General features: G+C 40.1%; 1 protein-coding gene across 1 annotated transcript; it reads left to right on the top strand.

Annotated features, from left to right (window-relative positions):
* The first annotated feature begins 563 nt into the window (after positions 1 to 563).
* Positions 564 to 18,732, top strand: cul3b (cullin 3b). Its single transcript, XM_033631907.2, has 16 exons — positions 564 to 833; positions 2,959 to 3,156; positions 7,218 to 7,331; positions 8,793 to 8,953; positions 9,387 to 9,501; positions 10,211 to 10,439; positions 10,878 to 11,023; positions 11,702 to 11,878; positions 12,333 to 12,503; positions 12,857 to 12,964; positions 13,532 to 13,656; positions 14,524 to 14,620; positions 15,163 to 15,297; positions 15,527 to 15,713; positions 16,103 to 16,248; positions 17,492 to 18,732. Exons 1-16 carry the CDS (start codon positions 771 to 773, stop codon positions 17,621 to 17,623), a joined length of 2,304 nt encoding a protein of 767 aa, XP_033487798.1. The 5' UTR covers positions 564 to 770; the 3' UTR covers positions 17,624 to 18,732.
* The last annotated feature ends 323 nt before the right edge of the window (positions 18,733 to 19,055 follow it).

Genomic DNA, 19,055 nt, shown 5'->3' on the forward strand with positions numbered 1-19,055 from the left:
AATTACAAATGTATCTGCAACAACATGTATTTTAAGTCACACTTATTATGCACCTTGACAGTGTTAGGCTATATTACAGTAAAATAAGATATTGTTATTGTTGCATTAACATGTAAGCAGTAGCCTACTTAAATGTTGTAGCTGATGGAGGTGGAGGTGATTTTAACCAGTGTGCACAATAACACATCACATTTTATGAGCTGATAACACAATATTTCCCTATGAGAGATAGTTTGAAGTGTAACATCAACTCAAGTAAACTAAAAGTAAATTAGCCCACAATTGAAGTACAGCTAGTGGAGTAATTATACTTAGTTACTTTCCATCACTGGTATTTTTTAGTTGCTATATATGGGATTACTGCTCTTCCTTGACTCTGCTTCTAGTGAAGAAGACTGACTGTACAATATAGGGAACTACTGAATAAACCGTGTAATATAAATAGTCCTTGCTGTACTATATGTGTGACAAAGTAAATTATTGTAAAGTACAGGTGTAACTAAAGTTGAGAAATTGTTCCAAATAATTACTTTCTCGCGTGACTTGGAGTGCGTGAGCTCTGCGCAATGAGAACTGCAGATAGTCCGCCATTGCTGTATGAAGAACTATCGGATTTGGCGTTTGGCTGTCAACAATAAACTTGCGGTGCCGGGACGCGGAGCTACGAGGTCGAGTGAAAGCTCGTCGGCTGCTCCATAAACCAGTAGTCACCCCCGTCCCTCCGTGGAGAATACTTTCATGTGAATACAGAGCCCACGGACGAGGCAACCATGTCCAATCTCAGCAAAAGCGGCACCAAGAAGGACACCAAAATGAGGATACGGGCCTTTCCTGTAAGTGCACACCGCAGTAGGTGCTCTGCCTGCCCGGCAGGCGGTGACGCGATCACCGTGGTCTGGGCTGCTAGCTACATGCTAGCATGCTAACAGGCTAACCAGCTGAGCAGCAGACTTAGTACCTATCCGTAAACAAAGTGCAGCCGTCAAATGTATCAGTCGCCCCCACTCTTTGACGGCCGGTTGGGTGCTTACTCTTTTATATTAGCAGCACAGTGGGAAGTTTAATTAATCACTTTCATTGTCTTTAACGTTTAACTGCCTCACAACTCCCCAAACGTTAGCTAGCAGCGACATAGTCGATGCTAACGTTAGCCCTGACTCTTGACACTTGTTGTTTTGACTGCTTTTGGCTTTCTTATCAAATGCACGACGTGTTTGTGTCTGAGCTTTAAATTTGACTAGCATCTGTGCACTATAATGCAACCTATATTTCCACATGTCTGCAAAAAACAAGCAGCAACGTTGCTAAGGCTGCAGATGGATGCTAAAAAAACCAAATCAGTCAACCCAACGTTAGCTTTGGGTTTGCATTAATAGCAATATCATTGGTAGATATTTGTGTCGTTTCTGTCTTTATTTCAGTGTTAAAATCATGCTTTAGTGTTCCTCCCCTCGTCCACCTGGCACTCCCTTTGTCTGCAAGTCACTGATAGACCTCATTTATGAACTGACCTCATTCTGCTTAAACTGAAATTGAGTCTGTCTGTGACTGGCTGAGTGAGACTGCACATCAGCCAGATACTTGTTTTGTTACTCCTCTATGAGTAATTGAGTAATTACAAGTTGTGTGCAAGCTAACTTGTGATAATACAGAGAGGACCTTCACACATGTGAGCCCAGTCCTGACAGACTTGCTGGTAGAGCAACATCTTGACATGCATGTGTTTGGGCTTGTCTGCTGAGAGGGAGCACACACTGTTCCTCCTCCTTAGCTGCAGCACACATGTGTAGTCTTCTCCTTTGGCCAACATGCCTTTGGCTATTGAGATGTCCACGGGAGCATCTTAGTCCAAGCTGGTGCACCACAGCTTTGTGCTGTGCAGAACTACATGTTTTCAACCATTGTCAATAGTGGCTGAGAAATAAAAATCCTGCTCCTGCATTTTAAATCCCATTTGAACTCACAGTAGATTCCAGAGCACATAAGTAATGATTGTACAGCCACATGCAACATTTAGAAATGTTTTCTGTTAACAGATACAGCTATGCAGAACTGCAGTCCAGCAATATCACAAATATTTACATACCTAATTGTTCCTTAAAGTTTGACATTAACTGACTGACCTATATAATTAAAAGCCCTTACTCAAAGTGTATAGATACCTCAGAGAGCTGATTTTCTAAGAGCAACTAAGGAGGTTGCTCCAGTAAAGTTTTCTTTGGTTTAAGCCTTTCTGGGGTACACTGCCTAACCACTATCCCAGCAATTTGCTGGCTTAATTGGGCTTTCAGCCAGATTTGCAAAAGGTAAACTGAAAGAGGAAGAGTGAAAAGGAAACAGTGATTCATTCAAACTAATCAAAATGAACCAACATTACCTTAGATGCAAACATACCAGCCATATCACATATCTCAGCATTTCTAAAGAAACTGAAAGTTGCGCCTTGGTCCTCAACACACTGTTGGTACTAAGAAGTTGAGTCTTTTCTTACCGTGTGAGTTTGTGTTAAATACAATACACGGAGTCAAAATGTGCTGGCATGGCAACGGCAGTCCTTGGAGCTTTTAATGTAGCTGTCATCTTAGTACATTTCTGATGTAAGGCAGCTTTTTGGCCTAATTGATTCTTCCAGGTAGATCTGTCTTTCAGGTTTAATAAAACTCCTCTCTTGTTTTCTATAATCAGCAGATAATGAATAATTAATTGTGAATTGATTATTATAAAATATTATACACCTTTACCAAGCTTATGGTTATCGCCAGGGACCAATACAGTAGACGATTTATTCCACACTCCAACTCCTGGCCCACATTTCCAATGCAGAATTTGAATCTGAGGACAAAACTACACAGAGGTGAAAGTTTTTAGGAACAGCATCAATCTTGGTACTAAGTTTTGGTACAAATAATCACAGGCGTTATTCATCTTATTCAACCCATTACTGGCTGCCTTTTGCAGATGACGATGGATGAGAAGTACGTCAACAATATCTGGGACCTTCTGAAGAATGCCATCCAGGAGATTCAGAGGAAGAACAACAGCGGCCTGAGCTTTGAGGAACTGTACAGGAATGCCTACACAATGGTGCTCCACAAACACGGAGAGAAGCTCTACACAGGCCTACGGGAGGTCGTCACAGAACACCTCATCAACAAAGTAAGGCTAACACAGATCGCGAGCATTTGCAAAACGTTAGGCGTGATTTTATTTCAAATTTTGGGAATGCACAGGCAAGGTAATTAGCCCTGTTGAAAACATATTCATAAATCCCTAAAATCTCATAAATCACTGTATCATCAGCAAGCAAATATGCTTCTTTCCTCTATCAAAGGAAATTATAACACATAGAGTGGTGCCCCCTTTTAGGGATGGTTAATTTGCCAGACACTTAATGTCAAGTGATGCCATGTGGCTCACAGATTGAATTATAACATGCTTTATGCCCCAGTTTTTCGTTGTGTTTATCATGTATTTGACTGCTATTTAGCTTCAGTGCATAATAGATAATTATCAGTACATATTTGTCTTTAATATGAGATACTCCTGTGAAAATGTATGATTGGATCTCAATCTAGAAATGCTGGAATTATGGTTGATCTACAGTGACAGTTTGAGATACAAAGAAAATTGACGTGCATAGTTTCTACAATAATTAATTAAATCATGGAGCTGAATTTAAGATGGACAGCCTCTGCTCTGTAGCCTACTTGGTGCTTAACAGAATCTGTCATAGCCTTCATATTAAGATTCATGTTACTGTGTAGGCTGTGTGTCATCTTTCAAAACAAAGGTATTACCAGAAACCATGAGCTGTTTCCATTCATGAGCAGCCTTGTGAGGGTGAGTGAGTATTAAATGAAGTTAGAAAGCCAGGGAATACAATTTCAGATGGTTTTTTTTTTTTTAGATTTGTACACTCTTTAAGGATCACTCTTTTTGACAGATTCCCCATTTCTGTGAGTGGCTCCAAAGTGCCCACGTTTGTGGATAGGGTCCTTGAGTTGTAATCTTGTTCTGGGTTTTCAGCTGCATGAGGCTGGTTATCTTTCTACAAGCCTTTCATTAAACAGGCTTTGCCTTGTTTGTTGCAAGTGCAGCAGTATGTCTTTGAATGGCACCGTGACAGAGCACAGATTCTTCAAACTGGACATTTAGTTGATTTGTTTGCCTGGAGAAATCCATTGTAAGTGAAATGGTAGACCTGTCAAATGTCAGTGAATTGGATTATTTTGAGCAGCCTGTAAAAAAATGCAACAGCGGTCCAGTGCTGATCCTGTAACTGTGAGATTAATATGTTTTCAAATTCCTGCTGATAACTTCGAGAACCCATCAGTGAATGTTTTTCCCAAGCTGTCTCTTGCTTTTTGTTGCATATAATTAGTAACAAATTAAGCTTGGCCGTGATTTCTGTAGTGAATGCTTCTGTGCTGCTTACAGTGCTCAGACACCCAACAAGCAATATTTCAGTAGCCTGCTGTTGAACAGCAGCCAGATGGTTTTACAGCTTAATTAAATGTACATTCTCAACTTGGCAGGTTTAGTAAATTAGCAGTCAGGGAATATCAACAAGTGGCAGTTCAAAGACAAGAGAACCGACACCTGTGTATGTTTTTATTATCTTATAATGATCCAAATATCACTTTCAAAGAAATACAGTATTAATGGTTCTCGTGCAGCCTGAAAATCTACAAACTTATCTCCTCTACATCAGCCAGACTTAAGCATTAAAAACAACTCAAAGATTATGATTTTCTCTCACATCTCAACTGTTAAATCTGAAAGATATATTTTACAATATATGTTCATTATTATTGCTATGCAACAGTCACTCTGCTTCCCAGTTTGGTTAAATAAATTATCTTTTAGGCCCAATTTTTGCTGGTATTCTGATTATTGGCAGAAGGATTTGGAGATGAGAAATTTCTTTTAACAATGACACTGTTTGAGTTTACACTCTCAGCTCAATTTGCTGCCGGGCACTGACGAGGCGGCTAGAACAGCAGGTGAATTTTGAAGCCAACATAAAAGAAGCGACAGATGAAATTTCTCTAATTTAATCTTGGCTGAAGAAAAGCTTAAAATCCTGCCTGCATTCGTGCATGTCCGTTCATCCACAACCAGACCTTTCACTGAAAATATTACAGCTGCAGTTGGTGACTTTTATGAGAACAAGTTTTTTGTCATATGGGCTGAAACTGTCACTGTGTTCTGAAAGAAGTACACGAGACAGATAGTCTGTGAAAAAAAAAAAACATGCCCCTCCTTCTCCTCCTACAGCTTCTAACTGCATTTTGCTAGAATCTACTGCAGCTCACCAAAAACAATCAATCAGAGCCGAAAAATCTCTAACGCAGCTGTCAATCATGTCAGTCATGTCAATCATGGCTCATGAACTGTGTTCAAACTGTCAGTCTAGGCAGTGCTGATCAAACATGAATCAAGATTCTGTAACTGCATTGCCTATTTCTCACCTCAAATGTTTTCAGAAACATATTTTAATGTACTGTTAGGCTGTGAATGAGAGTTCGCTCTGGCTTTCTCATTCACAGTTAAATAGTACACCGAAATAGTTTCTGAAAACATTTGAGGTGAGACAAAGGCAATGCAGAAATAGAATCTTGGTTTGTACTTGATGAGCGCTGCCTAGTTTCACAGATTGACCGTAGTTCACAAGAGATTGACATGATTGACAGCTTGGCTCTAATAGGTTGTTTTCATTCATGTGCGGGAATGCCGTTAAAAGTGCTACAAGGCAATAGAGTAGGTGGTAGAATATAATTTTTGTCACAGATTATCTGTCGCAAATCATCCACTACAGGCATCAGTGTCATGTGCAGTGAGTAGGACAGCAGTGCTGGAGCTGGCACCAAAACGACCCATAATGATCATCAATTATAATCATATGTTCTGCATTTACTTTCCCAGGTAGAAAACAAACAAAGCAATTGTGCTTAGGGCACAAACATGTTTTATTTATCAGAGATACCAACTACGGCTTTAGGGTTTTTTTCTCTACGAAACCTCTGGCGTTCATGGTTAACTCAACTTCCTGTGTTTCCCCTGTTACTCCAAAAGACGTGGCAACCGCCTCACATAAAGTCTTCTTACTCGATAATATCTAATATCTAGAAGCTAATGTATGAAATCGCACTCATGTTTCAACTTAAGTTATTAACAGTGGTCCAATATAGTTTCATAATTAATAGCAGAATCTGAATTTTCAAATAGGTTTTCATATCCAAGGGATTTGCCTTGGTATTGTAGTGCATAACCATAAATATAGTTAGAGAAAATAAAGAAGATTAGCCAGAAAACAGTGAGAAAATATATAAAAATTAACAATTAAAATATATATAAACTATATATGTGTGTGTGGTAGAGCTGTATAGTTTGTGGGGGAATGTGAAAAATATTAACAAAGAATGAGCAAAAGTTCCCAGTCTGAAAAACGTGCAATACAGAGATAATATTCCAAACGATGCGTGTTGCGTCAGTGTTATGCATTGAGACAGCTGCAGAGACTGCGTGTTACTGTAAAGTTTATATATTACAATCATTAAACACAAGGTAAATATATGTCAGCTGCTGTAATTTAGGTATTGTTTGATATAATGTACCTGCAACATTAGACACTGTTAGAACAGGTGAACATAAGAGCAGCTTCATTTTAGCACCAACCAAAAATAGCAACCTCATCATTACCTTTGTAAATAAGCCATGAGTGTGCACAATGAGTCTTTGATTTAAAGGCATATTCAGAGTCATGGCTTTGCTTCCATCTTGAAGCTCGACATTTGATCTGGTTGTTAATAAGAAGATGTCAGTGAGTCTGTGAGGGTTGATCTTGTGTATTGGAAAGTGCAGAGGCGATAATTCATCATCTCTGTCCAGAAGAAGAAAGAAGGGGAGGTCGGTGTGCCCTTAAGAACCTTTCTCTACAGAGACGTTTACAATGCTGAGTCACACTGCAGTGTGACTATTATCAAGCTGTTGTATGCCTGACTAGTCGAGAAAGGTACTAAAGAGACAGCAAAGTAGGGTCACATTGAAAGACTGCATGAACAAGAAATCACAAAGAAAGTGTCAGCTTGATGCAGGAGCAGTTTTTTCTCTTCAGCAAGGCGTTAAAAAGATTTTAGACCTTCGTCAGGCACTGTGATGTCACTAAAACTTGGTATAATATGCCCATCTCATGCATGTGTTTGTTTCCCTCAAAGGTACGAGAAGATGTCCTAAACTCTTTAAACAATAACTTCCTTCAAACCCTAAATCAAGCCTGGAATGACCATCAAACAGCCATGGTGATGATCAGAGACATTCTGATGTATATGGTGAGTAGCTGATGTGTCTGGGGATTCTCAATGAACACATTTACACAGCTTTATAACAGCACACATCAGTGAGGGGAACACAACATGATTATAAGTTAATACAGGTCATTATTTAGAAAAACTTAAGGTACTTTTTATTCATATGTGCTCTGACCAAAGAAAGACTGCCCTCTGTCACAGCAGTGTAGCTTCATGTACACATGTAGATTCAAAGTGGTAAGGAAAGTTTACTGGCTGAGCTACAACAATAAAAAACAGCACATTCATGTAATGCTGTTTGCCTTCATTCTCTAATGTATTTAAAGTACCCATAAAACAGAAGTTAGAGCGTGTTTAGGTTCTGTAATGTGACCAATGAAATGGAAAATTTTAGCGGTGTACAGTTACAAAAGGGATTTAAATCAAATCCTTCACATTTGATTGGACTGCCAAAAAGTGGGAGGACTGTTTGTCTCACACTCACTTCCCTCGCTGTAAGATCAAGAGGAGGACGAGGGAGGGTTGAATGAATTAGACCTCCGCCGCATTGTTTTGGAAATAAAAACAAAGGTTTTGCCCACAGATATCCAAACACACATCTCTCTCCCTATCTCATATTGCTCCGTTAGCTAGCTACATCCCACAAACTTTAAAGTGTGGGGTTTTTTTTTTTTTGGTGTGGGTAGGTGGTCACATTTGATGGGATGAACTTTTGAAAATGCCTGTGAGTGTAGGATAGGTCATCAAACATTTGAAACTGTTTTACCTGCTTTTAGAGAAAGGGAAAGACAGAAACTGTGATGTGATGTTGATGTTTTTGTAAGTATATTTGGCATATAACAAGAGATAAATGATCAATTAACACAGGAACACAGAGTTAAAAGTGGTAAAATGTATTTTTCATTTCATGGGTGTTGCTTCTTACTCTTAACTTCTGTTATTACCACAGTAAAATAAGACTTTTGTGATTGTATTGGCAACTGTAACACTGGTATAATTACATCTCCTTTGGCATCAGTGTTTGGGACATAAACTTGCTTTCAGAGAATGGGTCTTAGCAGGATTAAATGTTGTGTAGAGGGATTGTTGTCAGTGCAAGAAATTGTGTGGAAATACACCGTGGTCGTATTTGCATATATATCAACAGAGAAGCGTATTTAAAAATGAACCAGAAACTCTTTAATGTGTCGTTCTTGCTGAGTCATTACTGAAGAATGAAAAACACCAGGTCTGCTTTACATGATAGCAATATCTTAGTTGTTGTGTTGTTGTGTCAGTACATAAGTGAGATATATGAAAGCTGTAGGCAGGGTCTGGAAGTCAAAATGAAATGAAATTAACCATGGTATCACATTAAGTATCACAACACTTGAGCTGAAACCCACTTTATAGGTCAACACAGAAAGACATTTAACCATATAAAAGATTATATCCAGTGTTGTCCAAGATACTAATTCTCCTTTTTCTGTGTTTATCCCACAGGATCGAGTGTACGTACAGCAGAACAACGTAGAGAACGTCTACAACCTGGGTCTTATCATCTTTAGGGATCAAGTGGTTCGTTACGGTTGCATCAGAGACCACCTTCGACAGACCCTGCTGGACATGATCGCACGCGAGAGGAAAGGGGAGGTGGTGGACAGGTAGCCAAAGACTCACAGACAGCATTGATTGCATGACAGTTTAATTAGTCGCCAGCTAATGTTGAGAAGTTAATATTAATTTAAGTTGCATATAAATTGGGGTGAAAATGGAATCAGCATCCTTCATATTTAGTCAGATAATTAAGGAAAATGTTAAATAATCACAGGGTGCGTGCTTTTGGCATAAACAATGAAAGAGCTTCAAAGTACATCTGCTACAATTAAACTTCCTGGGATGTTCATTGAAGCAGCCTCTGGCATTATAATATGTGCTTTTGATGTGCAAATAATCAAAAGTTCGATGGCAGCCATAGTGAGTGGGAAATGAACATCCAGATATATTTTTGTTGTTGTCTTTTTAGATATCGCATTTATTTTCTTTTTAATTACTGATTGTGCCTTCTGCATATGTCTTTCTTCTTCTCTCCACCAGGGGGGCCATTAGAAACGCCTGCCAAATGTTAATGATCCTCGGCCTTGAAGGGAGATCAGTTTATGAAGAAGACTTTGAAGCGCCGTTCTTAGAAATGTCTGCAGAATTTTTCCAGGTTTGTGAGAGAACATCATTTCTCTGACTCTTCATTGTATAATCTTCTACTTGGATCCTTATTATCTTGGCTACTTGCCTGGGTCCAGACCTTTGAGTCCGCCCACTCTACCGAGTTGACTGATTCATCTGGCATCCTGACATTAAACAGAGATGTTCGGTTAAAATTAAAAATGATACCGTGAGCGCTGCAGGAGGACTTACACCTTTTGTCAAGCTGTTGTCAAGTGATGCGCCAATACCAATGAGGAGTAATAACAACAATGACGACCGCTATAGACAAGATGGCTGCTATTATTGAGGCTATTATAAATCAAAATGCCTTCTCGATATTTCCTGACAACTTAGTTTGTTTTACTTCATTCTGCCCCACTCTTAAAAACCCAAGCAAAACAGGTATGTTGGCATGGCTACGCATCAGTGTGGACTTAACATCCACCACAGAAATCAGTTAGAATGGACGCAATGCCAGACTAAAGAAGGCAGCAAGCGCTGTCTGATATCAGGCAGCTTGGCTACATCTTCCCTTTTTGGGTTCCATATCAGTAAAAGTAAATCTAAGTACAGATGATTCTTAAAACATCTGTACAGCACGTACATACTGTTGGCCAGATAACTAAAACTATACAAGAAAAATGCAAAAAAATGGACAGGAGTTTGAGAAGGATATTGTCTTTTACAGCTTGTAAGTGTTTCTTGTTTTCACTCAGATGGAGAGCCAAAAGTTCCTCGCAGAAAACAGTGCCAGTGTGTACATAAAGAAGGTGGAAGCCAGAATCAATGAGGAGATTGAGCGGGTGATGCACTGCCTGGATAAATCTACGGAAGAGCCTATTGTCAAGGTGGTGGAACGAGAGCTCATCTCCAAACACATGAAGACAATCGTAGAGATGGAGAACTCTGGCCTGGTGCACATGCTCAAAAACGGCAAGACAGATGGTAAGAGTGCTGCAGTCCTGTGCTGCTTGTGCTTCATGTCCTAAGCATTTGTTGCTGATCATTTATTTAAGTTAAACTTAGTTAGTTAGTTAGTTAAATTTCATGCTTCACTCCAAGATAAATGAGAACCCAAAATTCCCAATTCTCTTTAATAAACTGTTTAACTGTCACTCACAAGAGATTTATGTTTTCCTGGATTGGTAACCCCTTGCTGACGTCACACACGATAAGATACAAGGAATGTAATTTTGATGATTAGATTTAGATGAAGATGTCTGTAGCCTCAGTGATGCCATCAGAAAATATTTTTACATCAGTACTCTCAGAGGTGTTTCAGTTCACTCTGCACCTATAAGCCTCTTTCTGAGCAGATCTCATTGGTCGGAGTAGATTTCTAATATGTGTGCTTGTGTGTGTAATCGTGCATATCCATCACAGATTTGGCGTGCATGTACAAGCTGTTCAGCCGGGTTCCCAACGGCCTGAAGACCATGTGTGAGTGCATGAGCTCATACCTGCGGGAGCAAGGAAAGGCCCTCGTGTCGGAGGAGGGAGAGGGGAAGAACCCTGTAGACTACATCCAGGTAAGACGAAGGGGCATCAGGACACATTAGAGTGCAGGGATGTTACTGCTCAGTCGTGTGAATCGGCGGGATCATGTTGTAAAATTTTCAATTAATTTGCTTCTGCAGGAGTAGGAGGATGTTCTGATAGTACACACGCTCTGCTGAAGCACACTATAACCTTTCAGCCGCACATATTTTAGGTGAATGAAAGAGATCTAACCTTGTTAGAGTTCATGGAGTAATTTCCACTGGCTCCGCACGCTTTAGCACACCATTGCGTGCCGAGCCTTGACCGTAAAGTACTTCCATAGCCTCCCAGCGGAGGATAACTGTTCTGACCCCCTGCGTTTGTGGCCACAAGCCATGATGGTCTCTGCCCTCAACCACACTGTGTCACTGCACTGTGCTGAATAACATGTGAGGTCATTCAGGCCACTAGAGAGCAGGCACTCATTTAAAAGTTATGTTCATCTCCCAGTGCTTTTAAAGCTCCTGTGTGAAACAGTCTTGTGGTTTGCAGTTCCGCTCCGACATTCCTGCTCTTACTCTTGTCAAACCGACAGCCGCCTGACTCTTTGTTGATGAGACCAGCTTTCCTCTGCTGTAGCTACTGTCGGAGCTGTAATTGCAGTGTTAAGCTACTGCTAATGTAAGCTGCTGCTGTGTTATCCCTAATCACCCCTGTCTTTCCTGCAGGGTTTGCTGGACCTGAAGTCACGTTTCGACCGTTTCCTCCAGGAGTCCTTTAATAATGACCGGCTCTTCAAACAAACGATTGCGGGCGACTTTGAGTACTTCCTTAACCTCAACTCCCGCTCGCCTGAGTACCTCTCACTCTTCATTGATGACAAACTAAAGAAAGGCGTAAAAGGGGTGAGCCCTCTTAAGGATACATACTCTTATTTTAGGACACGCCGCAGATGTTACTGTCCTGCTTATAGACTGTTTCCAACATTAACAGTCTAGATGGGCTCTTTTGTATTTCCTGTTGGAATGTGTCGCAGTGTATGTGAGTGACAGCTGCTGACAAGAAGTAATCATGGACCCATGCAGTTGCCTAGCAATGCAGTTCCAGTTAAAGTGTCTATTCTGGATTTGATAACACGTCGCAACATAAAACCACTTAGATTTCATGCCAAATCTCATATCACCCAAACAAGCAATGCTATTATTGTTTGTATTATTTATCATATACAAGTAGGGAATATCCTAATTAGTTGTAATGTGTCACGTGTTGGAGTTGCTGTGTATCAGAGGCAATGGGGAGTCCAGAGGCTTTATCAGATTGGCTCTGTTTATGACCTGCATCATGTTTTTTTTTGTCCAGTTGACAGAGCAGGAAGTGGAGTCTATACTAGACAAGGCCATGGTGCTGTTCCGCTTCATGCAGGAGAAGGACGTGTTTGAGAGGTACTATAAGCAGCACCTGGCACGCAGGCTGCTCACCAACAAGAGTGTCTCTGACGACTCTGAGAAGAACATGATCTCCAAGCTCAAGGTGAGCAGGAGTGTGATATAACCAGGCTATTTTCTTTGAAGTGCAATAATGAGATTTCAGTTGAGATTTTGGTTGAATGAAAAATCTTGAGAATTGGTCATCTAGCTCCAATGATTGTTTGTTGTTGTTCCTGTGCTTTATAGCTGCCTGTCCAATCCAAAATGTGCTCTCAACATTTTTCACATCCCTATGAAATTTTCAGTGTAATTTGTAGAGTCAACTTGTGTGATCTTGTTAACAGGGTTAAGGACATGCTGTATCAAATTCACAAAGAATTGTTGACCACCATATGACTGTTGATTCACCTTGAATAGCTTTTGATTAACTAAATGTGATCCTTCCTTGTTGCTCAGACTGAGTGCGGCTGTCAGTTCACTTCTAAACTGGAGGGCATGTTCCGTGATATGAGCATCTCCAACACCACCATGGATGAGTTTAGACAACATCTACAGACAACTGGGGTGAGGAGACGCTGCACGCCACAACTCATTCTGTCAAAAATAATGAGCCCATTTGCGATCTGTAATCAGTACATGGCTGCTTGACTGACTGAGCATTGCTGCGTTGCTCGGTTACATAAAAACAATTATGCATCTAACTATCCATATCCTGGGAATACATGGTGCTAATTTCTGACTTGTGCAGTGCTGTCACATGGTTTTTAGTCACCAGAGACTCTGACACTGTATCTGATTTGTCATTGTGGTTTGCTGAAGCATGTTAGAAATTAAATTAGTTAAGTGTGGAGTATGAATATTAATTATTTGTGTGTGTTTTGCTTAGTCATAGCTTAAAAAATCCTGTTTTTTCTCATTTATCTAAATTATTGTCTCCTTAAGAGGTAATCAGTGATTTGTTTCAGATATAAAGCACATGTCGTTATTTTTCGTCTCACTTTTTTTAAACTCAGTTTCTAACCTTAATTGCACCAGTAAAAATTGGTGTACTATAGTAGTGAGCTACAGGGTGTCATTGCATCAGTGTAGACTCAAACCTGATTGTGTGTCTTGTATTTTTTCTAACTTCAGGTGTCTCTTGGAGGGGTTGATCTCACTGTGAGAGTCCTGACCACGGGATACTGGCCAACACAATCAGCAACACCCAAGTGCAACATCCCCCCTTCACCGCGACATGCATTTGAAGTCTTTAGAAGGTCAGTCAGTGTCACACTTGAGCCGCGTTTCCACCAAACTCTTTTGGTATAGTACCCTTAAAACCAGAACGTAACCTGTACCTACATGTATCTAAACCCTGGATTTGTATCTGCAATCTGTGTTCTCACAGCAGACTACTTGTAAACATAGGCAGAGTTGTTACCGTATAGAAACAGCCGCACCTCACTGATCATTCATGGATTGCACACCGATCTTTTCAGAACAAAAAAGAGCAGGAGTGTTTACAGTCTCTGTCACTGTGGGGTATTTAAAAACAGCAGATGTGTGCATTGAGTTGTTTCAGAGCAAGAGTGACAGTTCCCTCTCAACAAATCAACAGACTGCAGTGTTTCTAGCTCCATCTTTTACTATCAGATCAGTGTGTGAGGCACCTCAGCAGAGGACCAGTGAAAAAACAAGCTGGTGTGGAGTTGTTTTATTGGTACCATCCACAGCTTTTGACACTGTAAAAATAACTGTTGTAATGTGTAATGAACTGAAGTGGACTGCTTGGTGGAAACGAGGCTTAGGAGTTTATTTCTTATGTGTGAATGGTTTCATAACAGCACTCTGTTCTCAGTCGAGGGGTTTCTGAAATGTGTGATGCAAAATTAACAGTCCTGAAAAGCCACATTATGTTTTGTTACAACCAGAGTAACAATCTTCTTAAGTTCCTGACCTGTTCTTGATGATATAAGCTTGTGTCTATCCCTAGAAATAGAATTATCATAAGTTGATGCCATGCTGTATTTCCATGCTCTTCAGGGGTCTGCTACATTGAGTGCCAACACTTAAGTTGAATTAATTGTGGTGTGTGGTTGACTCTTCTTAAATGTTTGCCCAGAGTGACTCTCCTCTGCTTGTAGGTTTTATCTTGGTAAGCACAGCGGCAGACAACTCACACTGCAGCACCATATGGGCTCTGCAGATCTAAACGCCACCTTCTACGGTCCAATCAAAAAGGTACGTGCCGCCTTATTTCTAAAAAGCTGCATGCAGTGATTATGTCAAAGAACACAGTACAAATATCTTTTGATAGGACAGTTATGTGTTGCGTAACAAACAAACACAAACATTCTAATTTATAGTGTCATGTAAATTTACAGTGGAACAAAATAAGTTTTGTTGAAAAGTTTAGAGGTCTGAAAGTTTCCCTAAGAGGTGTTTTTAATTTTCAAAGTTTACTTTTAAATGTAATGTGTCTAAAAACACCTTGTAACATCAAAGTGAATACAAAGAGTTATGGACGCAACTAAATGTGATTAATATTTGTAAAAACAACTCAGTAATTTTACAGAGAATGCAAAACTGTCAAGTTATTAGCTCTGGTAGACTGTCGTGCCATTTTTTTTTAAGTAGTTGGGATGCTTTTCTATTGTGAAGATGATTTAAGTTATTTGAGTAACAAGGGAATCTACATCTTTAGGACTACACATGATTGCTTGTGGGAGGCGATTCTGAATCATGTTCTTAGAATCTAATCTTTCGTCCCAACATGTCAAAAGGAGGATGGGTCAGAGGTCGGAGTGGGAGGAGCTCAGGTTACTGGCTCCAACACCAGGAAGCACATCCTGCAGGTGTCCACCTTCCAGATGACCATCCTCATGCTTTTCAACAACAGAGACAAGTCCATCTTTGAGGTACACAGTTTAATACCTTACAGCCCTATGCAGTGTCACAGTATGTTACGGTTCCTGTGGTTTGACAAAAACAGTTTGCCATGCCAAGAAAGACAAACAGCCAGTTAACTGATAGTGAACAGTTTCAGCAGGAACAGGTACTTCTAATACAAGTTTCAGATTCCTGCTCTTCTCACTGTTACGTCTCGCTTACTATTTTATCATGAAACTTGATCTTTGTAACCTGCAGGAGATCCAGCAGGAGACGGACATCCCAGAGAGGGAGCTGGTGCGGGCGCTGCAGTCTCTGGCCTGTGGGAAGCCCACTCAGAGAGTTCTCACCAAGGAGCCCAAGTCAAAGGAGATCGAGAATGGCCATGTGTTTACAGTCAATGACCAGTTTACCTCTAAACTTCACCGTGTTAAGATCCAGACAGGTACAAAAAAATCATGTTTCTTAAGGGGTACAGTAACATAATGCCTGATTTTGAATTTTTGACAGATTGTTACACATTTTATTTGTTGAACGTGGTCTTGTTCTTTTTGAAGATATAGAACAGTTCCTAAAATTGCAGCACTGAACTGTAATGCAGCTTTAAAGACAGGGAAAGGTATTACAAAGCATTAATGTCATGTCATATTCTAATCTCATGGTATTCAGTAATCATTTAAATGCATAAGCCCCATGTACCACAGTAAAATAAACTGAACCTTTCACCTTGTCACAGTCAAATTACTAAACGCACATATTCAGGAAAAGGACATGTATAACTTCAGTCTCACTGCTTGTCCTTTACATTTTTGTCCTTTGTTGTGCACCACCCAGTGGCTGCTAAACAAGGGGAGTCAGACCCAGAGAGGAAGGAGACACGGCAGAAAGTGGACGACGACAGGAAGCATGAGATCGAAGCTGCCATCGTTCGTATCATGAAGTCTAGAAAGAAGATGCAGCACAATGTTCTAGTAGCAGAGGTCAGTAGGCTGAAATGTTTTCCTTTTTCTCCCACATAAGCATATTCTTCCTATACACATCCTCTTCCTTTCAGTGAGCTCCCTGGTGATTAACTTTGAGTATGATTTACAAGAAGTGGTGGTGACTGACTGGAGTTGAAACTAAACACCCCACACAGTCAATACAAGGACGTCTTGCTAAGATAGCTTCTTTACATATGACGTCATGCATCAGTGCGCTGTCCAGATGGAGGGCAGGCAACTGGAGGCAAAGAATACCAGCACTGCACAAATGCCTAGAAAGTGAGCTGATTACAGCCGTTGAAATCGATCAAATAGGTAAAAAGCAAGGGCCACTGTAGGTCCCAAAAATAGTAGGACATAAAGGGGAGGAGTTAAAAAAAACTCAGAGAAATATCGACAGATGTGGATCAAAAATCTCCATCTTAAGTCTGAAGGAGCGTAGTCAACTAATGCCAGATGTTAAAGTCAAAGCCGCGAGTTGGATGCAGTTAACGTCACAGTGTGCTTCAACAACCTCTCCGTGTTTTTAGCCACGACACATATTTCTAATGGCGTTTCACCAGACCTCTGGGAGCAGTTGGACCTAAGTAGTAGCTAAAGTTAGCTAACATAAGCTAGTAATGTTGGCCTGACAACGGTGCATCCATGTACAGAGTGGAAATATAAAAGACAGGTATGTTTAAGCACATTTAGTCACCCATCGTCGACCCAACCGCACACAGAATAATTACTGTCCACTAGACTCTTGTATGCTGTCATTGGCATCCTTTAGTAACGTGAAGAGGTCTGGAGGATGAGGTAACTTGTTACGACAGTTGTTCCCACATCAGGAAAATAAGGCTAATTGTGTGAAATAAATCACTTTTCCTTGTTTTGTACGGATCACGTCCAACCTGAGTTTCAATGTTCTGACAATACCTGCAGCCTATAAGTTCATCCAACCCTTATGTATGTAGTCACGTTCCTCTATTTACAATTCATGCAGTGTGTGGATTTATCACTTCCTGCCCTCCATCTGAATTTTGAGCATCATTCTAGTCACATGATTTCAAACAAGCTATTAAATAAAAATGCTTTACATGTTATCTTTCTTTTGATGGCAGTCTGTCCACTATATTGTAGGAGAGCAGAAAATGAAAGCAAAAGATGTCAAACAAAGTGATGATCATTGTGAGAGCAGTGATGACGATGATGGGATGAAAAGTACTGATTTCTCGTATTGTTTTTCGTGTCTCCGCAGGTCACACAGCAGTTGCGAGCACGATTCCTCCCTAGTCCTGTAGTCATCAAGAAGCGCATTGAAGGACTCATTGAGAGGGAATATTTGGCACGAACACCAGAGGACCGCAAAGTGTACACTTATGTAGCATAAAACACGTGAATCCAATGAAAGCTAACATCGAGTTGAGAGAAACTGAGAGCCTTGTTTTTTTTTTGTGGACTGCTTTGCATTTGAATGAACTCGGAAGTGCTTTCATCATTGATTCTGGGAAACACTGGGAAGCTTAACTTTTCTTCCATAGAAATGTGTAAAAAAGAAAAAAAACGTGCAAAAGATGGGGAAGTTTTCTAGCAATATTAGATTTCTTCTGCCGAGAGAGATGAAAGGAGGGGGATCTAGTTTTGTATAAAATCATGTTTCTTGTGGCCTTTGGAGAGAATTGGGTGAGCCTGTTTGCCAATTTACTGTGTGCTGTTGAGAACGAGCGTAAACATGTTACAGCAAACGTGCGGCTACACGGAGACCAAGAAAACATTTGAATTCACTCCCCTCTTTTAAATGTTGATGTCAATGTGTTATGTTTGTTTTTTGTGGCACATTGATGGCTGTACAGGTTGACAAGACACTCTTGGCCTTTTCCTTCCAGAGGATTTTAAATTTAAAGCGAAGGACAAAGTGTTAACTGGTACAGACCTGGTTTACAACAGCAGCAAAAGACATTTTGAGTACTGAAGAAAACATGAAGAGTGCTTAATTTATGTTGCAACTATGTCTGTTTTTTGAGGTTGTTTTAATGTCTGATATGAATTAAGTGCACCTCACATAGCTGAAATATTTAATGCCATTTTCAATGTTTTGGCCAGGTCTGTACTAGTGGTTAGAGAGATCAAGAGCTGTAGCTTCACAGCATGCTTTTATCTAATGGATCAATCAGGGGAGTAAGATGCATAAAAGCTCCATAAATGGTGTTTGGTCTCTCATGACATTTTTTTTACTTCAGGCCTGCTGTATGATCGGCCAAAAAAAAAAAAAAAAAAAAAAAAAGATTTATCTCCTCTCTGAAACGGAAGGTTCCTTGTGGTGCAGCTTACAAAGATGATTTTTTTTTTTCCATTCTCGACTGCATTTTCAAATGGGTGGAACCAGTCTAGCACCATGTTCTAATGTGTACAAATTGTAAAATAATTATTGTACTCACTGCAAAGGTGGATTGTACAGGGCCTTGTTTTCATCATATTAAATGTAGAATAAAAAATTAAGGGATGGTTTTATTTTGTTCATGTGAAGGCCTTGGCAAACATCAGAAGTACTGGCCTCTAACCATAATTAAAGCTTAGCTTAGTGTTTGCAAGAGGAACTCTGGAGGCCTCTTAACTACCTTGTTTACTGCAGTATTTTCAGTGCAACTCTTCATCTTTCAGTTAGTTTTGTTGAAACTATTTTGGGCAGGTGTAGAATTAGCTCAGTGGTCATTTTGGAGGCTGCAGATGTATTATTTACAATATTTATTCTCTGATATAAAATGAGTGAACAGGATTTTAGACACTACACAAGTACCACAAACTACAGCCCTCAGAATAAC

The sequence above is a fragment of the Epinephelus lanceolatus genome, chromosome 4 (genome assembly GCF_041903045.1).
Source record: "Epinephelus lanceolatus isolate andai-2023 chromosome 4, ASM4190304v1, whole genome shotgun sequence".
NCBI lineage: Eukaryota > Metazoa > Chordata > Actinopteri > Perciformes > Serranidae > Epinephelus > Epinephelus lanceolatus.

Excerpts from the sequence above, each read along its gene's own strand:
- cul3b (XM_033631907.2), top strand. The coding sequence starts at position 771 with ATGTCCAATCTCAGCAAAAGCGGCACCAAGAAGGACACCAAAATGAGG. Across the intron at positions 3,157-7,217 it reads CAGAACACCTCATCAACAAA|GTACGAGAAGATGTCCTAAA; the intron begins GTAAGGCTAACA and ends TTTCCCTCAAAG. Across the intron at positions 12,965-13,531 it reads AACATCTACAGACAACTGGG|GTGTCTCTTGGAGGGGTTGA; the intron begins GTGAGGAGACGC and ends TTCTAACTTCAG.